The sequence below is a fragment of the Nyctereutes procyonoides genome, unplaced genomic scaffold, assembly GCF_905146905.1.
Source record: "Nyctereutes procyonoides isolate TBG_1078 unplaced genomic scaffold, NYPRO_anot_genome, whole genome shotgun sequence".
Lineage (NCBI taxonomy): Eukaryota > Metazoa > Chordata > Mammalia > Carnivora > Canidae > Nyctereutes > Nyctereutes procyonoides.
Window position 1 is genome coordinate 1,612,331 of NW_026575044.1, and position 24,353 is coordinate 1,636,683.

General features: G+C 37.1%; 2 protein-coding genes across 7 annotated transcripts in view; one reads left to right on the forward strand and one right to left on the reverse strand.

Annotated features, from left to right (window-relative positions):
• FIRRM (FIGNL1 interacting regulator of recombination and mitosis) overlaps positions 1-19,628 on the reverse strand; it is a 39,377-nt gene extending 19,749 nt beyond the window's left edge. Inside the window, exons 1-10 of one of the 3 annotated variants that reach the window (XM_055323678.1) lie at positions 19,440-19,619; positions 16,974-17,013; positions 14,977-15,065; positions 13,790-13,894; positions 13,154-13,294; positions 11,156-11,321; positions 9,614-9,698; positions 8,821-8,959; positions 1,844-1,924; positions 373-437 (exon numbers count right to left, since the gene is read on the reverse strand). In XM_055323678.1, the coding sequence (XP_055179653.1) occupies positions 373-437; positions 1,844-1,924; positions 8,821-8,959; positions 9,614-9,698; positions 11,156-11,321; positions 13,154-13,294; positions 13,790-13,894; positions 14,977-15,065; positions 16,974-17,013; positions 19,440-19,550 (1,022 nt within the window). In that variant the 5' untranslated portion in view covers positions 19,551-19,619. Of the gene's footprint in view, positions 1-372; positions 438-1,843; positions 1,925-8,820; positions 8,960-9,613; positions 9,699-11,155; positions 11,322-13,153; positions 13,295-13,789; positions 13,895-14,976; positions 15,066-16,973; positions 17,014-19,439 lie in introns of those variants that run through there. The other 2 variants (XM_055323680.1, XM_055323679.1) reach the window with 2 other exon arrangements.
• METTL18 (methyltransferase like 18) overlaps positions 1-24,076 on the forward strand; it is a 42,358-nt gene extending 18,282 nt beyond the window's left edge. Inside the window, exons 1-3 of one of the 4 annotated variants that reach the window (XM_055323697.1) lie at positions 19,661-19,922; positions 20,087-20,515; positions 21,266-24,076. In XM_055323697.1, the coding sequence (XP_055179672.1) occupies positions 21,477-22,574 (1,098 nt within the window). In that variant the 5' untranslated portion in view covers positions 19,661-19,922; positions 20,087-20,515; positions 21,266-21,476 and the 3' untranslated portion in view covers positions 22,575-24,076. Of the gene's footprint in view, positions 1-19,660; positions 19,923-20,086; positions 20,516-21,265 lie in introns of those variants that run through there. The other 3 variants (XM_055323696.1, XM_055323699.1, XM_055323698.1) reach the window with 3 other exon arrangements.
• The last annotated feature ends 277 nt before the right edge of the window (positions 24,077-24,353 follow it).

The following is a 24,353-nucleotide window of genomic DNA, read 5'->3' on the forward strand; positions in this document are numbered from 1 at the left end:
ATTTCTAGAAATAAAACAAAAAGCTACAAAGATAAAAAATAATATATCCATGTATATATAACCTCTTTTTTTTTTGGCCTTTGGTATTTATCATCATACCAATTATAAGGTATAATTGGTATAATGTACTAGTTAAGATAGTATAAGGTATAAGGTACCTGTTATAAGGTACTAGTTAAGAATACAAAGATAAGTAAAACTCACATGGAATCTACTCTTTAAATCTTCAATTATTTTAAACAAGCAGATAAAAATGTACTAAAATAATAAAAAAATTACTCTTGTGTTTTATTTTAAATGGCCCACACTTTTAACCTTTGTATGGTTCACAAGGCACTGTTACATTTTAGTATCACATGGCATTCTTCTTACCTGTGTATCTGAAGATAAAGCTGGTGCAATGTACAGCAAGAATCAGAAAGTAAAGGAAGAAATTCCTAAAATAAAACAACTCTATTCATTCTTTGTATGTACTGTGCTTTTCTAACACATATCTTCTCACAAAGGCATGCAAAATAAAATAAAATTCTGGATGTGCCGTATTAAAAAAAAAAAGTTTCTTGTATGAGAATAAAAGGCTAAGGCTAAGCACCTAATTTACCACTAAAACTATCACCAAAACCATAATTAGCAGCTATCACTGAGTACCTACCAAGTGCTCCGTAGACATGTAGCAAATGACTTTAGGTATATCACTTTATCTTAGTCCTCTCAGAAATTTTATGACATACTATTATTCCATAATATAGAAAGCTAAAGTATCAAGTAACTTGATCAAGTTACATAGCTGAAAACCAGCAAAGTTAGAATTTGAGTACAGCTGTAATTGCCCCATTATGGCTAGGCTATCTCTTAGGAAAAAATAAATAGTTCTTATTGTACTATAGGATATAGAAAAAAAACTGAGGATATATTTTAAAAATTAAAAATTCCTCTGATAGAAAAAGATTAATTAAAAATGGCATAATTAGGCATAATTCTGCCTCCTACATATCAAACAAATATCAGATAGGTAATTGCCTATCAAGTGCCATTGGTGCCAGGACCCTTCCACCAAGGGGCCCCTGCCCAGAAATACACCTCCTGTAAGCTGTAGGGAACTGAATGTTAGAGCAGCCAACTATGGTAAGTAGCAGTTGCCCAGAAGGACCAGTTCGGAAGCATATCAAACAGGCTGACAATGTGTCAGGAGTCAGTGTGCCTGTCATGGAATTCTGAGTGTGATAAAGTCACTGGAGAGCCTTACCTTTTCCTTCAGAGAGGAAGACAAGGTTAAGGACAAATTCAACACAGACAACCATTTTTTTTTTTTTTTTTTTAATCAGCAGTACCTATTACTAATGATGTTTCTTTGGCTGTTATAAGCATTTTCTGCTCTTCTCTCCAAATAATATCTTGCTAACTTATCTACTCTATTCATAGAACTTCAACTATCATTGCTATCCTGATGACTCCCCAATATGCAAGTATTCTTAAAATTAGTATACAGTTTTAAAGCTTTGAATATTTCAATTAAAAAATTTAAAAAGAAGACAGAAGTTAATAAACAGTATTTAAAGCCAAACTGAATTATCTTCTGAAAATTGGCTTGTCCTTATAATTTTATTTATATTTATACTTAAAAAAATAATTTTTTCAGAGAATTTAATAAAAATAATAACATGATAATGATAGCAACTCAAATGAGATACTGGATGCTCAACATTTAATATTTTTTAGAAAACCTATAAAATACATTGACAAAATACCTTCATAAGATTAATTTGGCAGGAATGACAGAAGTAGGACAATTTATTATTTATTATAGATTTCACATTTACACATTATAAAAAATAGTTCTTACCTTAGTATAGTGCAAAAGGGAGTTAGCAAAGAAACGACACAATTTGAGTGTTTTCTGAAATAATCTATAATCAGCATTATCCTGTTCCAAATAAGGAAAAAAGAAAGCATAATAAGAATGAAATTAACTAACCTTGTAAATGAGACAATATTTTCTAAAAATATCTCTTAATAAACAGAGTATAAATCTTTTCCAAGCAAACATAATTCTTCTCTGAATTGTTAGTAGCAACACAAATACCAAATGACAGATATTTCAAAAAATTAAACTCTACTGAAGAGAAATCTTAAGTTATGAAGCAAAAGAGGTAGGTGATCATTCTTGGTTGGTCTGAAAGTGAAAGAAATTTAAATACCTTGTTGCTTTTTGCTATATGGAGATCAACAGATGGTCAAAAGAAAAAAAGTTTCAAATTAATAAAAGAATGACATGTGAAAGAAAACAGGAAAAATACATGAGAAGGCAGTTCACAGAAAATACAAATTGCCAATAAACTAATACTGAAAAAATTCAAATTATGACCTCATTCTGTACCTTTTGAGGAAAAGGCCATTTGATTAGCAAATATGAAAAAAAAAAAAAAAAGACTGGTAATATCCCAAAGTTACTGAAGAAGTGGGGTAATAGGCACTTTGTTTTACCATTTCTGGGAGCATAAGATAATACATTCTTTGCATTATTATTAAAAGCTAAAGTGTTGAATCCCCTTAAACCAGTAGCAGTTCCACTTCTGGAAATATATCCTATAGAAATACTAGCTAGGACAGAAATGCAATACAACTCTTTTTATATAGTGAAAACTGAAATGAATCAAGTATCTGTCACCTAGAGAATGGGTTAATAAATTCAAGGTATTTTCATAAACTAATTGCATAGAGCTATTAAAAGAATTGGGTAGATTTATCTTCACAGACACAAAAAGCCCTAAGATAATTCAGTGAAAAACCAAGCTGTAAAACTGTATGTATATCATCCTATTATTATTTAAAAGCGTGTCAATTTGCTCCCTAACCCCACAAAAATAAATCAAAATTTTACCTGTGGTTCTCTCTAGAAGATGAAGGTAGGATTTCACTTTCCATGTTAAATATTTCTGTATTATGATGTGAGGGTTTTGTGTGTGTGAAATTTGCAAACTGATAAAACAGTGGTAATACCAAGATAGCTATGTGTATGTGGGGGAGTAGAGACTATGGAGTCATCCTGCCTGGACTGAAATTCTGGCCCTACTACAGCTACTACATACCTTGGGAAGGTTATTAAACCCCTCTATGAGATTGCAATATGTGGCTTATCCTATAGTTATGGTGAGGTTTACGTAGGCAACTTAACTCAATAAATGTGGGTTGTTGTGTCACTCCCTATGTGTTAATATACACTGTAATCCAGAAAGCTTAAATTAGTACCATAAAATTAAGTCAAATAGATATCTTATTGTCTTTAATTCTGACAATTTTGTATGAAATACCCTATCTTAACTTTAATGTTAATTGACTATTTTTGATTTCTTTCCAATGTGGCAAAAACTTAAATAAACCAATCAAAACAGAACTGGATGATCCATTAATTAAATATGACCCTTCATTGTGATCTTTATTAACAATTTTTGGAAACAATTCCTCACCAGAAATACGTTAGATGAAAATTCACCATTCTCTGATAAAAAAAAACATGAATTTTCTTATAGAGTGCTATGGAAGCTTAAAAGTACAGAAATTAAAGACGAATCTACACTGACCTTATACTCAATAAAAAATCTTAGGCTTAGATGTCATATCACAAGAAATCTTCCCTGATTTCATGATTGGGTTCCTACTTTACTCTTATCAGCCAACATCCAGGTCTCCAAAGATCACACTATTCCAGGCCTAGACTGCAAATTGTTGAGGGCAAAAAATTTGACTTACACAGAGTAAAAACTCTGGAAATGCTTATTAAATGAATGGCCAGTAACATACAACTTATCTTGTTTGCCTACTTTCAATTTTTCTTTCTCATTCAAGGGGAAATTTTTAAAACGAGTGGTCAGAGGATCTAGTTTTAAACTTCATTACTAACCAGATTCATTAAATCTAGAGTTTTTATTTTGATATTTTCAAAAAGCAAGTGTAAAACTTATTTTCCCATCTTGACTTACTGAATAGCTTAAAACAGAAAGTTTATAGGGGCACCTGGGTGGCTCAGTTGGTTAAGCATCCAGCTCTTGATTTCGGCTCAGGTCATGATCTCAGGGTCCTGGAATGGAACCCCACATTGGGCTCTGTGCTTAGAGGGGAACTTGCTAGAGATCTCCCTCTGTCCCTCCCCCTTCTCTCTTAAAAAAAAAAAAAAAAAAGGAAGGCAGGCAAAAGAAGAAAGAAAGAAAGAAAGAAAGAAAGAAAGAAAGAAAGAAAGAAAGAAAGAAGAAAAGGAAAAAAGAAAAGAAAAGAAAAGAAAAGAAAAGAAAAGAAAAGAAAAGAAAAGAAAAGAAAAGAAAGAAAGAAAGAAAGAAAGAGAGAGAAAGATAGGTTTGCATCCTAATGTCAACAAAGAAGGTGTGGGGATATCATTTTCAATGTTTCTAAATACCAAGCATCCTTTCTTTAAAAATAAAACAAAAATACTAATAAAGCTAAATGTAGCATGCAATGAAGCTAAGTATAGGCATACAGATATAGAAGTACATGTTTATCATCAACAAAATGAAAAGCAACAAAAGGGAGAAGTTGCAAATAATATACTGATAATGAGTTAATATCCAAAATACATAAAGAATTCCTATGACTCAACACCAAAAAAGCAGACAATCTGATTAAAAAATGGGCAGAGGACCTGAATAGACATTTTTCCAAAGAAGATATACAGATGGTCAACAGATACATGAAAAGAAGCTCAACATCACTATCATTAGGAAAATGTAAATCAAAACCAAGATATCACCTTACACGTGTAAGAAAGGCTAGCATCAAAAAAATAAGAAATAGTAAGTGTTGAGGAGGATGTAGAGGAAAAGGAATCCTCATGCACAGTTGGTGGGAATAAACTGGGTAGACACCATAGAAAATAGTGTGGTGGTTCTTTATAAAACTAAAAATAGAAATACCATATTATCTAGTAGTCCCACATCTGGGTACTTACCCAAAGAAAATGAAAACATTAATTCAAAAACATATATGTACCTCCATGTTTACTGTAGCATTATTTGCAATAGCCCAGATATGGAAAGAACATAAGTTTCCAATGATAGATGAAATGGATAAAGAAGATGTAATGTGTACACACATAAATACACACACACACACACACACACACACACACACACACACTGGACTATTACTCAGCCACAAAAAAGAATGACATTTTGCCATTCGCAACATGGACTGATCTAGAGCATATTGTACTAAGAAGTCAGACCAAGAAAGACAGGTACTATGTGATTTCACTTACATGTGGAATCTAAAAAACAAAACAAAACAGAAACAGACTCATTAAGTACAGAGAACAAAATGATGGTTGCCAGAGGTGGAGGTGGAAGATGATGTAAGAGGATGACCAAAAAGGGTGAAGGGGAGTGAGGGGCACAAGCTTCCAGTTAAGGAATAAAAAGCTGCAGGAATGAAAGGTACAGCATAGGGAATATACTCCATGGTATTGTAATAACTTTATATGGTGACAAGTGGTAACTTAATTGTGATGAGCATTTTAATATTGCCTACAAATGTCAACAAATCACTATGTAGTATATCTGAAACTAATATAATATTGTAAGCCAACTATACTTCGATTAAAAATATTTTACGGGCACCTGGGTGGCTCAATTGGTTAAAGCACCTGCCTTTGGATGGGGCCATGATCTTGGGGTCTTGGGATGGAGCCCCACATTTGGCTCCCTATTCAATGGAGAGTCTACTTCTCCCAATCCCTTTCCCTCTGTGCACATGCTCTCTCTCAAATAATCTTTTAAAAAAGTATTTTTACATTTATTATTATAAATAAATATATATAGCTTATTAGCTATATATTTATATGGAAAAGTATATGTTTATTTTCCAAATATCAATTTTTATAAGCATTATATAAACAAAGGTAGCAATTACAGTGGAAATTAAATTTATTTTTAAATGCCTGATAAATAAATTTCCCTATCTTTATAGAAAAACTAAATCACTGGGCAGCCCCGGTGGCGCAGCAGTTTAGCACCACCTGCAGCCCAGGGTGTGATCCTGGAGACCTGGGATCGAGTCCCACATCAGGCTCCTTGCATGGAGCCTGCTTCTCCCTCTGCCTGTGTCTCTGCCCCTCTCTCTCTCTCTCTGTGTTTCTCATGAATAAATAAATAAATAAACCTTTAAAAAAAATTTAAAAAAGAAAAACTAAATCACTGGGGTTAAAAAACTATATGTTAAAAAATTTAATATGACATTCTCTTTTTGAAACTGTGTTCAAAACTTAATAGAGAATAAATGTCAATCTTAGGAGACTGTTAAAAAGATATGTTAAAGTTTTAATCCCCAGTACCACAGAATATGACTTTATTTGGAAACAGGGTCATCAAAGATATAATTAGGTAGGCTGAAGCTACAATGGAATAGGGTATACCCTCAGTTCAGTATGACTGGTGTCTTGTCCTTATATGAAGATGATGTGAGGACCCAGAGAGAGAATACCACGTGATGATAGAGGCAGAGAAAGGAGTTCTGCAGCTATACACCAAGGAATGCCAGTGACACCACAAGCTAACAGAATGGCATAGAGCAGACTCTACCCTAGACCTTTCAAAAGAACATGTTCCTTCTGATACATTATAGACTTGTCTCCTCTAGAACTATGGAATAATAAATTGTGTAAGGCACTCAATTTATGGTCATTTTTTTTTTTAAGATTTTATTTATTTACTCACGAGAGACAGAGAGAGAGAGGCAGACACATAGGTAGAGGGAGAAGCAGGCTCCCTGCAGGGAGCCTGATGCGGTACTCCATCCCAGGACCCTGGGATCACAACCTCAGCCAAAGACAGATGCTCAACCACTGAGCCACTTAGGCACGCCTGTGGTAATTTCTTCATTTTTTTTTTTTTTAGATTTTATTTATTCATGAGAGACACAGAGAGAGGCAGAGGGAGAAGCAAGTTCCCTGCAGGGAGCCCAATACAGACCTCAATCCCAGAACCCCAGGATCACCACCTGAGTCAAAGGCAGATGCTCACCCACTGAGCCACCCAGGTGCCCTTATAGCAGGCCTAGGAACCTACTACAGGGACTGATACATCTCTATGCTTTCATAAATAGCATAGCAGCTATTAAATTTGGTAGTTTTATTTTGATGCTTTTGAAAACAAAGTGAGAAAACTGCTTAGAAGACTTAAAATAATCATTTAATTCCTGAATAAATATCAATAGTGAACAGCAGAGGGCGTTGCTGCTCAGAATTTAGAGTTCAGAAGGGAGAAACCACAGAACCTCAAAACTCCATTTCAGGCAATGGACTGAATACAATAGTAGTGCTAGTCCCTTTATCAGTGCCAAATTTTCACAAGGAAAGCATGAAAATTTGCTTGGATGGTTAGGATAGTTTATAATTTATTCTTTGATTTCTACATACAAATGGTGTATAGAAGCTGAACGTTAACTATTCTGTGTACTAATAGCCACCCTGATCAGGCACCATCAGGACTTCTCTTTTCTCTTCCATTATACTATTGCTTGGACTCTCTCCATGTTTCTCCTGTCCCAAATCTCTTCTAATTTTACTCTCCCAGCACCAGCTGGAGGGTCTGTGGGGTCAACTTAAGAAGGAAAGCAAGACAAGAGGAGGCTGGGGTTGAGGATATAGACATACAGGACAGAAGTGGAGAAGAACAACCTTCCTGCCACGACACAAGATACTCAGCCAAATGCCCCCTCCTCACAGAAGAGTGAGGGGAACTGGAAAGGAGACTTGATGCAAGAAAGTAGGGGTGGGAAAGAAAAGGAGAAAAGAAAGGATGTAAGGGGAGAATAGATAAGAGAAAAAGAAGAGAAGCAAGAAGTAAAAGGTGACCCTAAAGTCATAGCTGCTCCTCAGTTCCTTCTTACCAACTTCAGAACTCCTTTTCAAACTACTGTCCTCCCCTTGTGTGGGTCCTTCCAGATAACCTCTGCTCCTGGAGTTGCAACCCTGTGTAGCAAAGGGAGGAACTTACACATCCACCCCCATGGCTGCTGGGTAGGGAGGGGCACAGGTACAAATGAATTGCCTGTATCCGCTAGCAAGTCCACAATGGGAAGGGAGGTTACTGTTACTTTACGGACGAATATTTAACTCATTTTCCCACCTAAATTATTACATATAATTCTTAGGTCCTGAATACTATTAATCCTATAATTTAGGGCCATTATGGGTTAAATAAAATTTAAAGGGCTAGTCTGAGAACAAAAGTCACTATGTATAAAACTGTTATAGGAAAATGAACTATTAATTCCCAATAAACTTATTATACATTTTAATATACTATGTTTCATAAATGGGATGCCAATTCAACACTGTAACTTTTTGAAATCAAAATAAATATAAGTGTGCATGAATTTGAGCCCACAGACACATACACACACAGCTGCATATCCTATCACTATAGGGTTGGTGAAGAACAGACAGTCTGCGCCTCTATCACATGACCTGAGATAAATACAGGACTAAGGAGTTAGATCTGTGACCTCGGGTAGGAAAGAATGAAAGAATTCTGAAGATAATGCCTTGACTAAACCAGTTATTACATAAAAAGCTGGGGATGGGGGTAGGTGGGAGGGACAACAGTCAGTTTCTAGAGGGAATAAGAGCAGGCAGGAGTCTAATGCAATGTTTGGGGTGAAAAGTAATTATGGACTATAAATAATCATAGATTAAAAAAATGACCACAAAAAAACAAATCAAAACCTTTTGAGGTAAACTGATACATAGATTCAAATGAGACTGAGTAAAACTGCCTAATGAACATAGAGCTACTGTCACACCATACTTACCTGTGCATCTGACTGTGTTATCTGCTCGGCTAACTGTAAACAGGAATGGAAGGAGAAAAGAATATCCTCACACAAGCTAGTGATTATATCTCTGTGTTTCAGCTGACTCTTTATAACTGACTGGTGCTTAAGGCTCTGCCTAAATGAATCAAAAAAAAAAAAAAAAGAATACAGTCATAAGTAACACATCAAGTAACATAGGGCCATAAAAATATGACTTGAAGTAACATGTAAAAATCATAATGCATCATCTGTATTAGACATGGCATCATTAAGACATGCTGATGTTACCTCTAAAGTGGTCATGTTAGCTTTATTAAGTGGCTAATTTCTTATTCCTCTTTATGAAATTTATTGAACTCTTACTAACATTCCACATATTCTGCTAGGCCTTGAGGATGGACAAGTGAATGAAGATACAATCTCTGCCCTGTCTGCATGGAACTTGTGGTCTAGCACAAGAGAGAACATTAAATAATTTTAAGAATAATTAATTACAGTTGTGAGAAATACTAAGCTAGAAAAGTCCAGGATACTATAGTAGAGATCTAAAATAACTCATTCTCAAGGTAAGAATAGCAAAGACCACTATCACAAGGACGTACACTTAAGCTGCTGACATGTGAAGGATAAACAGGAGTCAGCAAGATGCAGAGTATGGAGAGGAGCACCCCAAGCAGAGGGAGAGAGTGTGAGAAGGCCCCAGGACAGGAGATAATTAAGATTTTGGATATGGAAAATACATTACAAAAAGCAAAAGAAAAAAAAAAAAAAAAACAAAAAAAAAACTTACTTAATTATAAATTTCCAAGTATTGGCATGAAACGCATGGTCCATACTGGAAATAACAGAGCAGATATCCAACAATGAATGAATAACTACAAAAAAAAAAAAAAAAAACAGAGCTCTGAGGACATTCAAATGTCATATGGGGTGAGTTTCTTCATAATTTAAATCTACTGAACAGTTTAGACATTTGTTAAGATAGGCAATGCAGTTAGAAAAAAACAGTTTCAAAATAATTTTTAAAATAAGTGTCACATTTTTGATTTACGGTTTTTACAAATTACAGAAAATTAATTTTTGACATTTATACATATCTAAATAAAACTCAATGTCCTAAATAAACTAAAATAAAATGTTCAGCAGAATAAAAGCTGTGCCCTTTTATAATTGAAATATTCTATAGATATTCTAATCCAAAATGCAAAATAAGTTGCAAAGGAAAGAACACCAAATAAGGAAGAATTAAAGTAAATTTGCAAAGTATTTATGGAAGGCTTCTACGCTTCCCTTTTACTTATAAAAATGACCAGTGACTTCCCTTTCTGTGTCTACACTCCTGGACGTTTCTTTTCACACTGATCTGGGCCTCAGCTCCATGACTTACTTTGGTCAACAGGATAACAGTGCTTGCACATTGGGGCTTGTCCTCTCCTGATGGTGACCCTGAGGCCGTCATCAGGTGACAGAGCCTGGGCTAGCCTCCTGGATGATGTGCCATACATGGCCAGCTCCATGCTTCTGCCTCCAACAGTGAGATATGGGTGAGGTCAATGACCACAAAAACACGAGTGAGTGAATCAGCTGTTACCATGTAGAGCAGAGAAAGCTGTTCCAGCTAAGCCCAGCCTAAACTGCTAACTCACAGAATCATGAATAAGTAAAGGAGTTGTTTTAATCCAATAGATTTTGGGGTGGTTTTTTGTAGAGCAGGAGGTACCTGATACACTGCACAAAGCCAACTTAACTCTAACCCAAAGCTATAAAGTTTTGCCCTTATATATTACTGTTTTTCACACTCTGGGTTATAATCCACTGGTGAGTGATAAAATTATGAAGTAGCAATCAGGAATTCTCTAAAAATAGTATGACAGAGCACATTATATGCAAAACAGGTATTATTTTACATATAATAAATGCAGTCTATATATACAGAGTCACGAACATACATATATATGCAACTTATAATTCTCTGGAAAGAAATGCAAACTTCATTTCTTACTCAATTATGGTTTAAAAACTCTGAAAGTTACTGCCTCAGAATCTGGACTACTTTACAAGATATAAAGTTGCATGACTTTACTAATCACTGGGGAAAAATCATGTATGGTGAACATTAACTGAATATACAAATCTATGTTAAGGTACCACATATCAATTTTATAAATTCTAAAATTTAAAGGATTAAAAATTTATCAGATAGGATTTAAATTTTTTTATACATAATGAGTAAATACCATGAAGCATTAGAAACAACACTGGGTTCAGTAACTTAAATGGATATACAGTTTAGTCAACATATATCACATAAGTAGGAAGTTTCCTCACTCACCTATTACCATATTCAAAACATCATCATTTTCATCTATTAAAGGATCCATGCATACCATATCCAGTAGTTCCATTAGCTGCTTTTGAAGAGAATAGGCCTCCTTGAAAAGAGCCTGGAGAAGGTCTGAAACTAGGTGTAAATGTCCAGAATAGATAGATTCACTAGCCTGATCACAAATAAAAATGAGAGAAATTGCAAATCATAAAAAGCTTAAGGCCAAATTTATTTTAAGTCATTCTATCAAAGCTCATAACTTCAGTGCTTTCTACTGAATCACATATTTACTCATTAAACAAATGTTTAGTGATCATCCCTTAGATAGTGTGTCTTTATTATATAGAACTAAAAGGGAAATACATAACATTCAGTCAGGTGCATGACTTTTAGCACTCTATCACCAAAGAGAAGCATTAAACTAGTGATTTTATTCACCCTATGAATACCAGGATCAAAACTGCCTGTGACCCACAAATCCTAATTTTTATGCTTTAAAGCTGCCTCAGGAATAGAGATGGACTACAAAAGGACTCGTGTCCTTTTTATAGGCACCTAATCATTAAGGAATTCATCTGATCCACCACTGCCATAATAGAACAATTTCAGGATTCCTTTAACTCAACACAAATCTGTCTCTTCTTTCTTTGTAGAAAGGAAACAGAATAAACAACAACAAAAAACCCACAAAAGCCCATTTTTTAATAATCACTTCCTTTTAACATTTTGAAACAAATATTTACATACAGGTGCACCTCAGAAATACTGCAGATTCAGTTCCAGACCACTGCAATAAAATGAGTTAAATAAAGTTTTTGGTTTCCCAGTGCATATAAAAGTTATATTTATACTACACTGCAGTCTGTTAAGCATGCAATAACACTATGTCGACTGCTGATGGGAATGCAAGCTGGTGCAAGCACTCGGGAAAACAGTATGGAGGCTCCTCAAAAAGTTAAAAATAGAGCTACCTAACAATCCAGCAATGACACTACTAAGTATACACCCCAAAGATACAAATGTAGTGATCCAAAGAAGCATCTGCACCCCAATGTTTATAGCAGCAATGTCCACGGCAGCCAAACTATAGAAAGAGCCAGATATCCATTGACAGATGAATGGATAAAGAAGATGGGGGGGGGGCGGGGGGGATGACATTACTCAGCCATCAAAAAAAAAAAAAATGAAATCTTGCCATTTGCAACAACATGGATGGAACTGGAGAACATTATGCTAAATGAAATAAGTCAATCAGAGAAAAACAATTATCATGTGATTTCACTCAAATGTGGAATTTAAGAAAAAAAAACAGGATCACAGAGGAAGGGAGGGTAAAATAAAACAAGATGTAATCAAGAGGGAGACAAACCATTAGAGAATCTTAACCATAGGAAACAAACAAGGTCACTGGTGGGGAGGTAGGTGGGGGGATGGGGTAACTGGGTGATGGGCATTAAGGAGGGTACTTGAAGTAATGAGCACTGGGTCTTATATGCAACTGATGAATCACTAAACTCTACCTCTGAAATTAATAATACACTATGAGTTAATTAATTCAATTTATATTTAAAAAAGCAATGAATATACCTTAATTTAAAAATATTTATGCTAAAAAATGCTAACCATAATCTGAATTTTCAGCAAGTCTTAATCACTGATCACAGATCACTATAACAAACACAATAATGAAAATGTTTGAAATATTCCAAAAATTACCAGAATGTGATACAGAGACAAGAAACAAGAGAATGTTGTTGGAAAAATGACACCAACAGACTTGCTGGACACAGGGTTGCCACAAGCTTCCAATCTGTAAAAAACACACTATCTGGGAAGTGCAAAAAAACAAGGTATGCCTGTACGTGGTGGTTCTTTGTTCTAATGAAAAGTTTATTCCAGTAATATAGGCTAATATGTAAAATCCTAAATGCAAACACTATATCCCTCAGCTCTTTTGCCTGTGGATTCCAGGCCATTGAAAGTATACTCAGACACATTACTCACCTTACAATGTACAAATGTACTTTTGATTACATGTAGGACTGAGGAGGGAAGACTATGAATATTTTCTAGAATGATGGATTCCTGTGTGGCACAGACATGCTGAACACATCCTGTAAGAGCTGCTAGGAGCTGCACCATTGTCTGGAAATAAGGAAAGAAGTTTCATTCACAGTATGTTTTTGTGCAAAGATGTAGAAAAGGATCAGACAATATGCTGAGTATTAGGGATATAGCAGTTAGCAAAATGCACACTCTGTTCCTCCTTTCATTGAATGTTAGTCTATCAGAACTACAAATATTGGAAGAACTGGCTCCCATTTGGTTTAAAAAAAAAGTTGGAATCCTAACCCACACATCAAAGCATACAGCAGATGTTGTACATATATGCTTTAAAATTACAGGTAAGGCATGCTGTCTTGATTATTTGTTGTCTGATACAAGTTTGATGTTTACTCAGCATGAAACTGTATTAAAAAATACAAAATTTATCTTTTTGCATTCATATCTTTAATTCTATAAATTTAATTCCAACACTGAGTCACTACATAAAGGATACATAGCTAATTACTGTCAGTATAAAAACTCTTACAGTGTTTAAGCTCTTTCCCTATGTCCTTCCTAATAAATTTGACATACTTGTAAAATATTCCTTAGAGTGGTCTGGATTTCTAAATTATGGCTTGATAGTCCTTTGGCTTGACTGGTTAACTCGTACATCATGTCATCAAATAATTTCACAGTCTGTGAAAAGCAAGCACATTATAAATAAAGAGTAACAGAAAACACTACAAAGGGAAGACATATCTTTAAAGGAAAAAAAAATCAGATAATTTTTCATTAGTAATAGCTATGGGATATTATCTGGTTTAACAACAGCACTCAATAAAGTAAATGAAATTATACATATATATCATATATGTAACAGCTAGATCTTTTTCTGCTGGTCAAGAAAAAATTCTAAGAAACTTTGAGACAGAGATGAGATTGAGAACAATCAAGTGAATATGAGTAATAGGAATCTTGATGATTATCTGCTTCAAAGCTAAACCTAGAAATCATTTTAAAATGTTTCATTTTTGGCAAGAAAATACCTTTAATTCCTACAATTAAAAAAAAGTCTCTTTTCAGAGAAAAGGTATACCAATATATCTAAAAGGTAATAATGTAGTTGGTGAACTTAATGTTTTCTCTTGGTTATTCTAGGCTCTTTTTAATTTTAAGACTTCTTTAATAAAATTTGGCTCCTGGGGTGCCGAGGTGGCTGAGTCAGTTGAGCATCCAACTCTTGGTTTCAACTCAGGTCACGGTCTCAGGGTCATGAGATCAAGCCCTGTGTCGGGCTCTGCACTCAGTGGGGAGTCTGCTTGGGATTCTTTCTCTCCCTCTTCTTCTGCCCCTCCCCCATGATCACTCCTGTGCCATTTTCTTTCTAAAATAATCTTTTCCTAAAAATTGGCTCCATTTTTCTAGACAATGAAATTTAACAATAAACTACAGAGAAGATACTTAGCTAACTTCATCAATCTTAATTTTTCATTGAATTGCTATGAAATACAAGAGTATTTAAAATTAGCTATAAATAATGTAAATTCAGTTAGTAAAGGATCTATACTACTTAAAATAATTTTTAATTACCTAATGATCACACTCACCATCATGTTCTCACATGAGATCTATTTCTGATGTACAAATACATTATTTGTATTTCAGATATGCTGATACATTAGGAAAAAAGGAGCCACAGTTAAGAACAAATGATCTAAAATTGAGGCTAGATTAAAACAGCCTTTAGAACATGTAGACTGATTAAAATGATATTACACCTTTGGCAGCACTTGTGAGAAGAAAGTCTGTTCCAGTGTCAGGTGGTTCATATGAGGTAAAAACATTTCCACAATAATCTTCAGAATTTCTATAAAGCAAAACAGTAACATATTTTATTAGAATATTAAATCATGTCAGTCAACAGAGATCACTACCACCCTTCCCCAAACACAAAAATATGGAAGTACTACCAATCTGAAGCCTTGTACAACAGTTTCAAAATGCCATGTTCTCTGTAAAGAAACTATTTTTTAAAGATTTTATTTATTTGACACACACACACACATACACAAGTTGGGGGTGGGGAGGAGAGGGAGAGGGAGACTCCCTGTTCAGCAGGGAGCAGGACACGGGGCTGGATCCCAAGACCCTGAGATTGTGACCTGAACAGAAGGCACTTAACTACTGAGCCACCCAGATGCCCCTATGGAGAGAAACTATTAAATATCTGAAATAATAACATGAAAACAAAAGCTCAAAAAGATTCTGTATGTCCAGCCATTGAGGACCACTTATTGGATGTGGGTACATCTACTGAATAGGATTTGCTATCATTAAAATTATTGTTAGAGATCATTTAAAACTATGAAAAAGGGGATCCTTGGGTGGCTCAGCAATTAAGCATAATGCCTTTGACTCAGGGCATGATCCCGGAGTCCCGGCATCAAGTCCCGCATCAGGTTCCCTGCATGGAGCCTGCCTCTCCCTCTGCCTGTGTCTCTGCCTCTCTCTCTCTCTCTCTCTCTCAATCTGTGTTTCTCATGAATAAATGAATAAAATCTTAAAAAAAAAAACACTATTAAAGTATTCACAATACTTTAAGGCTAAATGACTAAGCTTCCAAATTAGTATACTCCCAATCTTACTATATCTAAACATGTATATACAAATAATAATAGCCTAGAAAGAATGTATAGAATCAAGATGAGAACGTGCTATACCAAAACCTTAACCATGTTGGATGTGGGTACATCTACTGAATGATTGTTTCATTATCTTTTCTGATTTTCTGCATGTTTTAAAATTTTTTTTTAAGATTTATTTATTTATTTATTTATTTATTTATTTATAAGAGAAACACACACAGAGACAGAGACACAGGCACAGGGAGAAGCAGGCTCCATGCAGGGAGCCCAATGTGGGATTCGATCCCAGGTCTCCAGAATCATGCCCTGGGCCAAAGGCAGGTGCTCAACCACTGAGCCACCGAGGGATCCCCGTTTCAAATTTTCTTTTTCTTTTTTTTTTTAAGATTTTATTTATTTATTCATAGAGATGCAGAGAGAGAGAGAGAGAGAGAGAGAGAGAGAGAGAGAGGCAGAGACACAGGTAGAGGGAGAAGCAGGCTCCATGCAGAGAGCCTGACATGGGACTTGATCCCGGGACTCCAGGATCATGCCCTGGGCTGCAGGCGGCGCTAAACTGCTGCGCCACCGGGGCTGCCCGCTGTTTCAAATTTTCTACAGTGAATGTATAACTCATACTCAGGATAAAAAAAAAACTTTAAAAAACTAGACTCAAAAGTCAACATAGTTGAAAATTATAAATATCCACAACCAACTGAAGTGCAAACAGAATAACTCAAATTTGAGTAAACTGTGTAGTCTAGTCTTTAATTCATCTCTTCTCCTAACCAAATAAGTAAATTAAAAAATCCAAGTAAGATTAAAGAACACAGATAAAGATGAGAAAGTCAACCGAGAGCAGACTGCAAATTATGTTTTACATAGGTCTAACCAGTTTAACAATTAACATTTAAAATATCAATGTGTTTATATGGACATTATCAACAGTTCTGGTATCCATCTAAAAAAGAGCTTAAAACTTTAAGTACTACAATTTAAAGGAATTTGGTCATTTTAAGTAACTGAAATTTACAGAGGCTCTAACACTAATAGAACACATTTGAAAGGAATATGAAACTGTACTGAGATATGTTGGACTCAGACTGTAATGACATCAAAATATATTAAACAATTAAGATAATTTTACTTACGAATATGCTCGATCCAACTGTCGGAATGCTGATACATAGAGTAAAAAAATTAAGGAAGACACTAGTATCACAGTAATAGGATGTTCACTACTAAGAACAAATCTAAAAAACAGCCTTCTTTAAGATTAGGCAATGATCAGTAAGAAACTGAAAGTAGATTCAATTTACTGGCTTAATTTGCTTTTAAAAATTTAATGTTCTTAGGTAGACTACAGTTTAATGAAAATACTTCAAGGAAATACTTTCAAAATTGAGCAGGGATAAGATTGTCTTTTCAAACTATGTATAGTTGATATACTTTTGACAGATGAGAATTAGTACTATATTATCCATGGATTTCTGGTTTCTAAAACGGAAAGAAATTTCTTCCTCCTTCACATCTCTCCAGTATTTTATTTGCACTCAACACTTTGTCTCCTTTCCATGTTACTTGTGTATCTCTTACCAACTGTATCAGACTGAAATTCTTCTGCGCATAGCAAACACAAATATGTGACATTAAATTATCCTATGTTCATTACAATAGTAATTATATTATAAACTGTACACTTGTATACCATCAGGAACTGTTAAAAATGTTTTATTGTAAAATAAGATTAAAGAATGTGTCAGTAAGAAAAATGAACAAACTTCATCACATTAATACAAGAATTGATCCTTCTTCTGACATCTTACTTTGCATATGAATTTTACAGCAGAAATCGAAATGAGGTATAGTCAGTTCATTTTATTTAGTTTAATAGGGTCGAATTTGTCTTACAGAAAAATTTCAGCAATGGTCAAAAAAATGTTGTACCCTTCCAAAATTAAACCTAAGTTAATGATTATGTAGACATGCTGCAAGTAAAGACAGGAAAATAATATGTAAAGTTCAAAACATGAAAATAATTATGTTTGGGTGATGTGACTGTATAGATTTACTAAAAACATATCTTTCATTTGTTGAAAAGTGTTGAAAATTGGGGGAAAGGGATCCCTGGGTGGCTCAGCAGTTTAGCCTCTGCCCTCCGCCCAGGCGGTGATCCTGGAGTCCTGGGATGGAGTCCCGAGTAAGGCTCCCTGCTTCTCCTGCTTCTCCCTCAACCTAAGTCTGTGCCTCTCTCTGTGTCTCTCATGAATAAATGGAAAAAAACCTTTAAAAAAAGGAGGGGGGGGAGAACAGGTTTAGGTTCTTTTGAATGTTAAGTCTGAGATGCAAAACCAAGTGGAAATGTTTCCTTCAATAACTGAAGTCCCTCATAAGGTTGAAGGAGAAAAGAGGAACCATGTTCCTTATCTTTGTTCCCCCAAAGCCTAACACCCTGCTTGGTATGTATTATGTAACCAGTAAAGGTTTTGAAGTTGGAGGATGGCTGTGCATTTCCCGAGTGGAAATCCTTCAAGACAGGGATTCCGAATCCACACAATGACTAAGAGACGGCTTTGGTACCTAAGCGGGGTTTTGCCCATGCCTATGTGAAAAACTTCTACATAAGGGTAATATGAAGAATTGCCTTCAGATGTAAAAAAAAAAAAAAAAAAAAATTGAAACTCTCTACAATGAAGGTCATTTTTTTTTTCTTTTAAGCGTAGCTTATGTTGAAAGGTGAGCTCCTGGGCAGCCCGAGTGGCCCAGCGGTTTAGCGCCGCCTTCAGTGCAGGACCTGATCCTGGAGACCCGGAATCGAGTCCCACGTGGGTCTCCCTGCATGGAGCCTGTTCCTCCGCCTCTCTCTGTGTGTCTCTAATAAATAAACAAAATCTTAAAAAAAAAAAAAAAAAAAAAGGTGAGTTCAAAGATGTTAAAAAAAAAAATTACCTTTTAACATGGAGAGCTAGGATTCCAGGCACATTCACAAGCACGAGAAAAAACAGTATGCACTTGGACCACGGAGACGTTAATGACTCAAACTCAGTATGTGAAAGCCAATTACAAAAGGAAGCACCTCCTTCTAACCAGCAATAAAGCCCAAAGAGGTCTGAGAAGAACATTTTTATTACAGGACGTCTGTTACACACATGGCACCGTGGCAGATGTACGTCCTCTAATTCTCTTCATCCTGAGAAAGGCATCCATATTCACCATCCAGTTTAGCGGCGAGCGCTCGGAGCATCTCCCTAACCTCATCCAGCTATTAGGAGTCGGAGCTCACCTGAGAGCTCGGGCCTGAGGGCCTGCCTCCCCTGCCCCCCAGGCGAAGGTGCCTCGACGCTTAACCGCAAGTGACAAGTACAGAAAAACCCAAAGGCACAAAGGGATGGAGAAAGCGCCACGGCCACGGCCACGGCCAAGATCATAGGGCGGAGCATCATGCGAGCCCTTCCAGCGCCAAGCGGAGGCCCCCGCCCGCCCCCTCCCCCTCCCCCCCCCCCATCTGGCTCATCAGCGAGGACCCCAACACGGCCCGGCGGCCCGTGGAAGAGGCCACAGAAAGGCTGCGACACCTGCCCCAACCCCCTCCGGGTGGAGCCGACAGTGAAGGATATAAGGAGCCGGGGCAGCACGGACGGCAGTTCCCGGCGGCAGAGCTCCTCGGTCCAGCCGCTTAACTCCTCCAGGGGAGCCGCGCTCGCCGGGGCCGCGCGTTCCTGAGACATATTTCGCCGACCAGCACAGCTTCAAACCGCTCCCGCCACCGCCAAGACCGGAAGCTCCCGCCGTCCCGGCAGGCCTTGCGAGCTCTCCGCCGGCGCCCGTAACCATAGAGAGGAGGCCGGGCGCGTTCCTAGGGAGCCCTGGCGCGCGCGGCTGGGGAGGCCGTCGGGCTAGTCTGGGCGGCGGAGGGCTCGCCTCGCGGGTGCGCGCTGCCCCTCCCGAGGGTCCGAGTTGGCGCGGGGTTCGTCGGCCCTGGGCCCTGGGCGCTGGGACCTTCCCGGGCGGTGAGCGTACTCAGGTCCTGGTCACTGGAAACGTTGCACTCAGGCGCTTTGCGGAGATCCCCAGAGGCGGAAGGCCCCAGGTTTGCTACGGTCTGTCCCATCGGGCTTGGAGACCGCACAGCCGCGGTCTGGGTGCAACTGGCACCTGCAGCCAGAAAATGAATGCAAGCCTCAGGGCGCGGTGGGGTAGGCAGACACCGGCGCCTTTTTTTTTTTTAAGATTTATTTATTTATTTGTTTATTATTTATGATAGACACAGAGCGAGAGAGAGGCAGAGGGAGAAGCAGGCTCCATGCCGGGAGTCCGACGTGGGACTTGATCCCGGGTCTCCAGGATCGCGCCCTGGGCCAAAGGCAGGCGCCAAACCGCTGCGCCACCCAGGGATCCCCCACCGGCGCCTTTTTACCCGCTTCACCGTGCCACCCAACTTCGTCTGTCTCGTGTGATGGAAATAAAGACCCCGCCTGCCGGAGTTGTGCAAACTGAAGCAGATGGTATTACAGAGTATCTAGCACGGTCGATCCTGTGAAGAGTTTCAACCAAGTTGCTCCACTTTATAAGGGCCTCTGCAGTCAGTGCCCTTATTTTGTTTCTCTACCACCGAACTAATCTTGACTGATTACTCCAAAATTCTCCTGCTGCTTTGCATCTAGGGCTGCTGGTCTTCGCTAGATGTTTGTAGGTGAGGTCATTTGGATGAATTTACGCACACCGGAGCATACCCCGTGCAGGTTTCTAAGGGGATGCTCACTTCCCAAAATAAAATCTTAAAGGCTTGTTGCTTGAAACAGTAACAGACCGCAGTGAAGAGATGGTGGCAGTTTAGGGGGTAGGTATGTTTGGACAGAGTCGTGATGGGTGAGAGACTAAGGTAGGCTTGTCCTTTGCGGCCTGACAATTTTGGACCTTATGTGTTTTTCACGTTGTTCTGTTGTCCTTTTGTTTGTTTTTACAGTTTATTCTCTTTCCCGTTTTTTTGAACTCTGAAGAGTGTATGTGTTTCTTTTTAAGAGAGGGATCTCTCCTTACACAGCTTTTACAGAAAAGGCAGCTGTGTAACAGAGCAGGATACTGGTTAATGTTACATTACTGAAATATATCATTTTACCTTTCTTAAAAGCTTTTTGTTTGTTCGTTTGTTTTTATGTAAGCTCTGCGCTCAATGTGGGGCTTGAGCTCAGAACCCCAAGATCAAGAGTCACATGGCTCTACCAACTGAACCAGCCAGGTGTCCCTCAGTTTACTTTTTAATAAGAATTCTTTTCTTCCCCCCCCCCCCCTTCAGAGCTAATTTGAAAGAAGAGTCACATGGCTCTACCAACTGAACCAGCTAATTTGAAAGAAGAGTCACATGGCTCTACCAACTGAACCAGCCAGGTGTCCCTCAGTTTACTTTTTAATAAGAATTCTTTTCTTTTTTCCCCCCCCTCAGAGCTATTTTGAAAGAAGATCAAAGACCTCTAAAAAGTCATTTGGAAACATCAGTAAATATTTGTAACTGCATATAAGCAGCTATAGAAAAATTAATCCTCAGTGAAACTAACTGAATAGTTGAAGCAAGGTTTATGTGTGTGTCATCGGTTCTATCCAGAAGTAGAAGAATCTTCATTTGAATTTAAGGATTGTGTGCCTTTAGTGAGAGGATGACTTTTCAGTTTAATTTCACCATAGTAAACCACCTGGAAAATGAATCAATGCCCCTTGGAGATGGAGCTTTGGCTGTGGATTCCTCCAAAGAGTCTTCAGTGTCAGAAGGTAAACACAGGGACAGGAAATGTTCTACAGAACAGTTTAACTTGCCTCAGAATCATTTGTTGGAACATAAGCAACTGGGAAATGCAGCTCCCTCTCAAGACACAGACAGCTCACTCACTGCAGCAAACAGTTCAAGTAACTTGGAGCCACAGGAAGAACATCCCTACAAGAGAGTTGCCAAAGAGCATACAATGCCTGAAGATTTAAAGAAAATGTTAGAAAACAAAGTCATAGAGACATTACCAGGTCTCCAACATGTATCAGTAGTGAAAACCATCTTGTTGAAAGAGAATTTCCCTGGAGAAAACATAATTTCACAAAGTTTTTCTTCTCACTCTGATCTGATCACAGGTGTTTATGAAGGAGGCTTAAAAATCTGGGAATGTACCTTTGACCTCCTAGCATATTTCACAAAGGCCAAGGTGAAATTTGTTGGGAAAAAAGTGTTGGATCTTGGCTGTGGATCAGGGTTGCTGGGTATAGTTGCGTTCAAGGGAGGGGCCAAAGAAATTCATTTTCAAGATTATAACACTTTGGTGATTGATGAAGTAACCTTACCTAACGTAGTGGCTAACTCTACTTTGGAAGACGAAGGAAATGATGTAAATGAACCTGATGTGAAAAGATGCAGGAAATCAGAAGTAGCACAAGAATTATCTAAATGCCGGTTCTTTTCTGGGGAGTGGTCTGAGTTTTGTAAGCTTGTACTAAATAGTGAAAAATTCTTTGAAAAATATGATCTCATTCTCACCTCAGAAACCATTTACAATCCAGATTATTATGGTACTTTGCACCAGACATTCCTTAGATTGTTAGATAAAAATGGACGGGTGCTTTTGGCCAGCAAAGCACATTATTTTGGTGTAGGTGGAGGTATTCATCTCTTTCAGAAGTTTGTAGAAGAAAGGAATGTATTTGAGACTAGAACACTCGAAATAATTGATAAAGGACTAAAGAGATTCCTAATTGAAATGACATTTAAGTAACCCAGTTAATGTCCACTGAGTGTCCCAACTGAAATAAACAGAATAACCAAAAATTTGTTTTGAAATGTTTGATTTCTGCTTTGCTATTATTTCTTTTGAAATTATGATGTTTGCTTATCCAAATAATATATCAGCTATATTAATAACCTTGTACTTGTTAGGCTAGACTAGATGAATAGTATCCTGAGCATTTGATGAGATTTAGATTATTTTGTAGGAAAGTGTTCTGTTCTTGACCTTTATTTGCCCTTTCTGCCACCTTTGATGTTATATAAATTTGTTCTTGGAGAAACTTGACATTTCCTATTTCAAGTTTGAATTTCACCTCAGTTTCTGTTTACATGAAGTGTCTGGTCAGATCACCATGCCATTAATTCTAAGGGCATACATATACATCACTAAAAGATACAAACCTAAATACTAGACTGAAAGCCTTAGGTAAATAGGAAGAAGTTTTTGTTTTATTTTTATATTCATTTACCTCATATATAAGAGTAAGAATGCTAAGCAGTTGAATTCACAATGAGATTGAAGCAATACAGGGGAATCATGATAGTATAAAATTGATACCAAAAACCAAATAAAAAACAAATATTAAAAAAGACAAAATAATCTATATTTTATCTTAAGAGACCAGAAAAAGAAGAGCAAAATAAACCCAACAGAGACAGAAAGAAGGAAATAAAGCTTAAAGCAGAAATCATGAAATAGAGAATAGAAAAAAAAAAATCAAAGCCAAAAGTGAGGTCTTTGAAAAGATCAATACATTTAACAAGCCTTCAGCTAGACTGACCAAGAAGTCTCAAATTATTAAAATCAGTAATGAAAGAGGGAGTATTACCAGTAACTGACAGAAATCAAACAGCTTTTAAGAAAATTACACAAGATCTAATTCAGTGAAGACACTGTGTTTTATGTTTGGGAGACAGTATTGTTAATCCCCAAATTGATCTGCAGATTCAATATGATCCCTAACAAACCTTCACATATGTACCAGCATTTGTTATTTCTTGTCTTTTCCATGATAGCAACTCTAACTTGTGGGCATCTGTGCATTTGCGAAGTATCTTTTACAACCTTAAAAGGCACAAAAGCAAGTATTGAAATATAATGAACTTAGAATTAGGCCTTTGGATCTTTGTATCACAATGTTGAAGCCAGATTTTGAAAATCAGACTTTTTAATTTTGATAACTGGATTTCATATACAAGAAATATATGTGAAAGGGACACCTGGGTGGCTCAGCGGTTGAGCATCTGCCTTTGGCTCAGGGTGTGATCCCAGGATCTGAAATCAAGTCCCACATCAGGCTCCCTGTGAGGAGCCTGCTTCTCCCTCTGCCTATGTCTCTGCCTCTCTCTCTCTGTGTGTCTCTCATGAATAAATAAATAAATCTTCTTTAAAAAAAATATATGTGAGAAATAATACAATAAGATTTTGTGGAATCTTCATCTGTTTTCTTCCAACAGGAACTTCTTGCAAAATTACTGTAAAATATGACAACTGGAACATTGACATTGATATTGTCGAGATATAAAAGAATATCATCACAGAGATTCCTTCTGTTGTCTTTTTTTTTTTTTTTTTTTTTTTTTGGCCACATCTTTCCTCTCTGGTTCCTTCCTTTCCTAACCCCCCAGAAACTACTGACCTGTTCATCTCTATAATTTGTCATTTTTTAAATGTCATACAGAAGTGTCTGGGTGGCACAGTTGGTTAAGCTTCCAACTCTTGGTTTCAGCTCAGGTCGTGGATTTCAGGGTTGTGATCTCTGGGTTA